Here is a 7,606-nt window from a genome sequence, read left to right on the forward strand (position 1 = left end):
GAGCTGAATGTTTCAATATTTTACCATTGGAAAGGGCTATTACATACCCTTCCCAAAAATTATCAATTTTTTGGCAACATCACACTACCTATAAAATGTCAAAATCTAGTTGTGATACATATTATTCCACCATAACTTTTTATCAGCTCTGACTGTCACATGACTTGCTAAGTTGCTTATTCAAAAATAATTTATTTTGATCAGAATCCCAAAGCCATATTATTATTCTACAGATGTCTAATAATTTATCACCTTCCTAAGCTGGACTCTGTTGAACAGATTTATTACTGAGATACTTGATGTTGAATTTCATGTCATATTTATAAAATAATTCCCCCTCCTCCAAAAAACACACCTTTTTTACTGACTTTGTTATGTATGTATTTTTCTTGAAAATGTGTAGTGAACGTTGTTCTCTTAGCTGAAATTTGGGTTTTTTATAAAATTAACATATTCAAACTTATAATTTTCTTAATTGTTAGATTAGAATACTGAAGTTGCTTGCACAGTTGTTTCTAATAAAACAAAGTAAAAGCAAAAAATTGGTAAAATTTGAGACTAACTTGAATGACTGTTTTTAGCTTTTCACACTAAGCTACATGTAATGCTATAGCTTAACATTATATATTTAATTCTATTTCTTATTAGTTTACTCCACAGTAAGCTTGATATTAGTCTTCACCAGCATTTAGTTAATCTTTCTGTAGTGTATATAGATTTTGTTGTGTAAACTGTTAGTGTACTCCTCAGCAAAAACAACTAACTCGTTTTTTTTTTTGCATATGAATACCTATCTAAAAGAAGTTTAAATATATTTAAAACTAATAGAATACCCAGTATTCTCATACAGTCCATTTTACAAGATTAATAACTTTTTTGAATAACATGTCAAAACAAAATTTTACACTTATTACTCCCTAATATTTGAGTTTGCACTTCCAGCTTTAATCACCACATCTAAACAGAGTGAATATAATATACAGTTTTTGCACTGTGATTAAAAGTTCACTGCTTTTTAACAGAGTTGTAGTTATTGGTGCACATATATATGTTTTTAATGAAGTATTGTTAATTTGGAAACAAGTGTTTTCTATCTGTACATTTCATTGTCACTCAGGGATAAGATAATTTTCAACCATGAGTTTTAAATGTTTAACTAACTTTTCCTTCATAGGGAATCAGTACTGGCTATTTAATGGAAACAAACCAGAGGTAGGATATCCTCGACCATTATCAGATCTTGGTCTCCCAACAAGTTTGAAGAAGATTGATGGAGCGATGGTGTGGGGGCATAATGGAAAGACATACCTGTTCAGTGGGGAACAATATTGGCGTTATAGTGAAACTGAAGGAGTAGTAGAACTGGATTACCCCAGAGATATTAAAACATGGAGGGGTGTTCCCTATAATATTGATGCAACCTTTCAATATAGTGATGGTAAACAACAAACTTATTTTAAATATTTTAAAGAGCAGAACTAGTTACATTTTAAGTCCTTGAAATAAAAATATTTCTCATGATTTTCAATTCCTACACCAGAAATGGAGGTCACAAACATGCAGTTACAGATAAAAATGTAAATCATATAGGATGGAAGTTTCTTCAATGATTTAATTTCAAAATCTTGGTGTTTTGCTTTTATATTATTTGATAAACATAGTTACAACTATTTATTTTATTCCAAATACTTGCTATTCTTTCTCCCTAGTTTTTTTTCCATAGGTGCATAAGGAACAATGTTTTAATCACATTTTAATCTTCATTAAAATATACAGAATAAATATATACATGAAATTTGTAAGTAGATGGCTTTACTGCCACAGGTACATACTGAAGTGTCCATAAATAACCCGCATATATATATATTACAATAGATTATTTGATAAATGTTTTTAAGATAAAGCATTGAACTTTAGAAAACAGGCTTTCTTACATTATTAATCTAATTTATTGTTCATTTGATTTTTTCAGGTAAAACTTACTTTTTTAAAAGTAAGTTCTTTTGGACTTTTAATGATCAAAGGATGAATGTTGCTGATCCACATCAGCAACATATCTCTGAAGTTTGGTTTGGTTGTCCTAGAACTAATCAACAGTTGCCTCTTGATGGAAATTCAGTTGTTCCTGTGCTTTTGAAAGCCAATAATTTGGTTTGGTGGTTGGTTACTGTTACATTGTTTTTACAGTTTTTATTGTGTTAAGGAATCAAGAACAAAAGGTACTTGATGCTTGAGTATTTATGCAATCTATGTTTCTTACTGATAGTTATATTTGAAGCATCTGACACTGTGATTATGTCTTCATTATATGTGACTAAAGAAGATGAGGAGGAAGAAGATAAAGATCTTATTCAACAGTAAGAAAAACACGTTAATAGTGATGAAGTTACATCCCATAAAAGTGTGACTTTGAGCATGAAAATGGAAACGAATTGACCTATACTCCTCATAAACTACCTACAAAACTCAAATTATTATATTCAATACAGATTATTCTTTGTTTATTTTTAAAGTTATAAGTTATTGCACCAGCTGAAGTTCTGTCTTGGCTTGCATTAATTATAAATATGGTTCCTTTTAACTGTAATCACCATTGTAGCCACTATAGTTGTGACTCTTACCAGTAATATAGTCATTTAAGGAATACCAACTCCTTAATCTACATACTACATTGATTGCAAAGATATTTATATGGAAAGACAGGTATGCTAATGTGAATAACAGAATATTGACCAAATTTATTAATAGTAAATTATTTAATGAATTAAAGTTGATAATATCAGTTAGAATCGTTGAAATCATAATCAAATAGCATCATGATATTAAATTTTGTAGAGGGAAAGGATATGTATGTTTTAAACATTTAGTTTTGTGATAGAAGAAATAAATCAACCAAAGTGTTTATAAAGCTACAAGCACAAGCCAACTAAAAAGATTGAGAAATTAACAATTGAAGAAATTTCTAGTGATCTTCATTTTCTAGCACCTGCTGCTTACCTGTGTAATGGTCAGTGACCCAAAATAAATGCATTAGAGTATAAGGAAGTACTTCTTTCCTCAGATCAACAATACTTTTGTCAGGCTTGTATCCATCCCTTTAAAGATGCACCATTGGTGCTAGAATAATTATATATTGCTTAAAAAAAGGGTAGATAAAAAGTTGTGGTTTATGTACTACTAATGTATCTGCCAAAGACCAGCAATGTTAGTTACAATTATAACCACTTGCAGTTTCTTCAGAAGACTTAATCATAATTCAGAGTCACAATTTAACTGGAAAAAGCCGACTTTGTGGTTAGAATTATAAACAAGGCCTATGTGAGTTTTTATTTTAAAGAGAAAAAACTCAAGTTAATTTGTATTCCATCTTAAGAATATTAAAAACACTATATTTTTAATGTATTTTAAGATCTATGACAGCTGAGAGAAGAAGGTATGCCATATATAATGGATAAATGGTGTTTGTTATTTTGGTGCTAATTTTTAAGGGGTTTTTTTGCACTGTAAATAGTTTTAAGTTTTACCAGAATGTTACAAGCTTTTAACATTTTGGTAAATGAAATCATATCTTAGTAAATAAATTTTCTCATGCAAGTTTACACTTATAATACACCTGTAAATTATGTTTTTAGTCTAAAAAATCTAGAACTTATGGGTTTTCTTTGGATGATTTCATTAATATCATTTTGTAGTGTTTCAGTTAATTCAAAAGTCAACAGTGAAATATATGTGAAACTAATAAGCAAGGTACTTGATGTACTCAAAATATGAGGCTTGTAACAATACTTCTTGTTTATCTTATGTTTACTGTTTTGTTGTTTATTTTAAACATGCATGGTTTTAAACACTACTTGGTTTGATACTTAATCTTTCTTGAGTTACAGTATGAGGAATCTTCAATCAGTATATCCAGAAGTCCAAAATTTATAATTATTTAAGTCTTCCCTAAGATGTTAAGGTTGAGATATTTTCAACTAATCTGTTCTTATTAGGTAAAGAAAATTTAAAGTTTTGATATGGTAAAGGGCCAGGGTCAACTTAGTGGTTTGGGTGCTTGGACTGTGGGTCTAAAGGTTTATGTTGGTGGCCTGTTGCTACGAAAACACACTCCTCACTTTAGGGCTGTAGGCACTACAGATTAGTTGCCTCCCCTCTAGTCTTTCAGTTTAAAATTTGGAATGACTATGTGCAGATAGCCTTTTTGCAGCTTCGCACAAACAATCTGAAACAAATTATATAGTAAGTATATTTTAAAAACCTTGTTGGTTACTAACGAGTACCTTATTTTACGATATCATTATTAATATTATATGTCAGTCACTTTTGAACTGAGCATTTGCCCTAATTTTTCCAAATATATTTTTAGAATCATTCAAAAATTTTCACCTGAATAGCATTATATTACCCCTAAAATATTATTTTTTCCTGGAAATTTTGATAAAAGGAAAATATTTAATAACAAAAAACTGTTTGTGATGTATTAATCAAAAATATCACTTTGTAAGATAACACTGTGAAACACAAAAAAGCAATTGTTAATTCCAAAACATGACTCAAAATCTATAGTCCTTTGAAAAGTGGTTTCTTTAGAACAGTTCAGCATGTAAAGCACTTTCAAAGACTGAACTCTATAAAATGACACAAAAGTTATAGCACTTTCAAAGAAATAGCCCAAAACTTTGAAAGAATCCATAAGCTCAAACATTTTTTGAAAACTTTAGTGCTTTCAAAGAACTGTCCACTCCTAAAATGGCTCAAGTTTTTTGGGTGTTTTCTGGATATAATAAAAACTATACCAGTAGTGATACATGTGAGTAAAAAGGAATACTATATGTACATGTATAAAAAAAAATGTTTAGGAACACTAACAACTATTATTAGGAAACTGGTAAACTCATACCACATAGTGTAATTACTTAAGAGTATTATCTAATTCATTCTTAATCACTTATTTTGCTCAAGCCAAGTTAAACTGCTGTTATTTTATGTGAAGAATTTTTAATGTCTATTGATCTAAAGCCTAGAAAAACCTCTCATTTATTTTTTTATCAAGCTGATTTGATGTATGTGGTATTACAATGAAAACTTTTTCTTTTTCATGAAGTATTACCTTTTTCATACAACAGCACTTGATATCTAGGTACTGCATAAAAATTCAACTTCTATTAAATTATTTATAAAGTTATAGTCATCATATTTATATAAGTCAATTTTTTTTCAATAAAACTTAGTCTATCCATAAAAGAATTTGTCACATTATGTGGATTGTCATGCATGTAATTTTTTTTTTCATTTCTACATGCTTTCATTTTCCTTAAGCTGTGTTCCGGCATGGCAGGTAAAGATCTGATTATGTATACTTTAATTGTAAATGGACTTCCACTACTGTATTTGCTTAATTAACTTTTGCAAACCTCTATTATAAAGAAAATATATATAAAAACTAATATAGATGATTGACCTGTATTATGTACACATTGTTTAAATTTTCAATCCCATTTTATGAGTTTAAAATATACATCAACAATTTCGAATTCTTCCACTTTTTTCTATATTTTCTATATTGTTAAAAATGTTAACCGAGACTGTAGTATTTGTTTTTGTAAAAATATTACCCATCTCTTATTATGATACTGGTTTGTCATTAATATCATAAATATTAAACTTTGTTCATGCAATAACATTACTGATTTCACATTACATAACCTGCAAATAGAGAAAAAGAAAAAGCTTATTCCTTTTAATCTTTTAAACGACAAAGAACTTACAAAACTTTTATTTAACTGTATGTACTACGAAATGCAATGCAAAAAAGTAAAAATTATTATCTTCTGTTATTTTTTTCACAAGCAGTAAGCAGCAGTTTTACTAGATGTCTCTAATAGCTAACAGTATTAGACTCAACTTTTTTTAAATAAGTTCTCAAAGACCTTTGTAGGAAGCCATGTTTCCACTTCTGTTGTTCTATGTATATCAGTAACACAAAAGTGGGAAACATGTCATGATATATTTCTAAAATTACAATGGTAATATTATCTTCCAAAAACATTATCTTCCTATCTTGAATACTTTTATTGTTGTGATACTGGCACAAACACTGTACATATATGATTTTCTTTTCAACAAAGCAAATTGAAATAATATTTTAATGAAATACTTCAAGTAACTAGGAATGTTTGTTTTGTTTTAGTTGTTAACTTGAAAACAATTGAAAATTTTAGAATTAATCAGTCTATAAGAATTTAAAGTGTGTGTGTTGATGTATGACTTGTGGTAACAGTAATACCTTGTTTAAATGATGTTTAGTGTTTTTAATATTTCTATTTTATTGTACATGTATCAGAAGAAATTTAAACTTACAGAATTATAAATGGTGAGATATTTTAGCATTTTTTCATCACTGCCTAAGTATGTTAAATATTTGACTACATCTGCTCTTGAACAACAGGGTATCTAGGAGGCTTATATGATGCAATGTTTTATACACAGACGATATTCATATTTTTGAAAATATGGATGTTTATGTTGTGGAATCTAGCTTAACGTTTCAGTAAGAAGATTATGTTGTAAGATATGTTTTTGTATTACCATACTTAATAGTATTTTTACATAAGGATAGTTTAACATAAAATTTGTCTGGGCTGTATATCTTATATCGAGTTGCATGGTGATAGCTAGTTAAATTTATATATGGTATGTAGCTTGCATTTTAGCAGTTTGCTATTACTGGGTCAGCTTTAGTCTTATGTGACTCTGATAGTTACAGCCATTAAAAAAAATGATGAAACAGGATACTCAAATAGTTCAATATACTTTATACTGGTAAAGTTTAAGGTGTAAAGTCCTTTATTATTAATACTGGTAATTTCAAATATGGATTATTTCATAATTTACAAGAAAAACTAAAACAGTACTTCTACTTATGTTGCATTCCATGAAAACTACAAACATTTGCTTTATTATACACCATGCTTAAAACCTATGCATACATCATACTAATTATAATCACTTAATCCTCGTGGCCAACTAGTTCTAAGTGTAAGATCTATTCCTGACTAATTGTTTCTTTATGTGCAAAAATATGTATATTTAAAGATTCCTGAAGTAAAAATACTTTATTACATCTACACACATATAAACCTCAAAGACATAATGTATTTTTCCTGTTTTATCATATTAATGCTTAGAATGTTTTGATTCCTTTGTAAATTTCAAATATGGTATGAATCAATAAATTCTGAATGAATTTGATGTGCTCAAAATATGAGTCTTGTAACAATACTTCTTGTTTATCTTACGTTTACTATTTTATGGATTGTTTTAAATATGAAACATTTTAAACACTAAATGGTTTGATACTTAATCTTTCTTAACTTTCATTATGAGAAATCTTCAATCAACGTATCCAGTGCAATACATTACTTAACATCACATATAGGCAGTGTGATACATTATGTAATAACACAACATGCAGTTAACTATTGGAGTGTGCAAGAAACCTGATGATATATATATATATAATGAAATAAATAGCTTCAATACTATTAATTATATTAATTGTTGATAGGCGACTAAAATCAGCACTATAAAACGATAAAGAAGTTAA

At 28.5% G+C, this 7,606-nt stretch overlaps 1 protein-coding gene across 1 annotated transcript in view; it reads left to right on the forward strand.

Moving 5' to 3' along the window:
• Positions 1-7,242, forward strand: part of LOC106462781 (matrix metalloproteinase-2-like) — a 109,654-nt gene extending 102,412 nt beyond the window's left edge. Inside the window, exons 7-8 of the mRNA XM_013922743.2 lie at positions 1,175-1,438; positions 1,973-7,242. Of these exons, the coding sequence (XP_013778197.1) occupies positions 1,175-1,438; positions 1,973-2,202 (494 nt within the window). The 3' untranslated portion in view covers positions 2,203-7,242. The remainder of the gene's footprint in view (positions 1-1,174; positions 1,439-1,972) is intronic.
• Positions 7,243-7,606: the final 364 nt, after the last annotated feature.

This window comes from Limulus polyphemus, unplaced genomic scaffold (genome assembly GCF_000517525.1).
Source record: "Limulus polyphemus unplaced genomic scaffold, Limulus_polyphemus-2.1.2 Scaffold1248, whole genome shotgun sequence".
Classification (NCBI taxonomy): domain Eukaryota; kingdom Metazoa; phylum Arthropoda; class Merostomata; order Xiphosura; family Limulidae; genus Limulus; species Limulus polyphemus.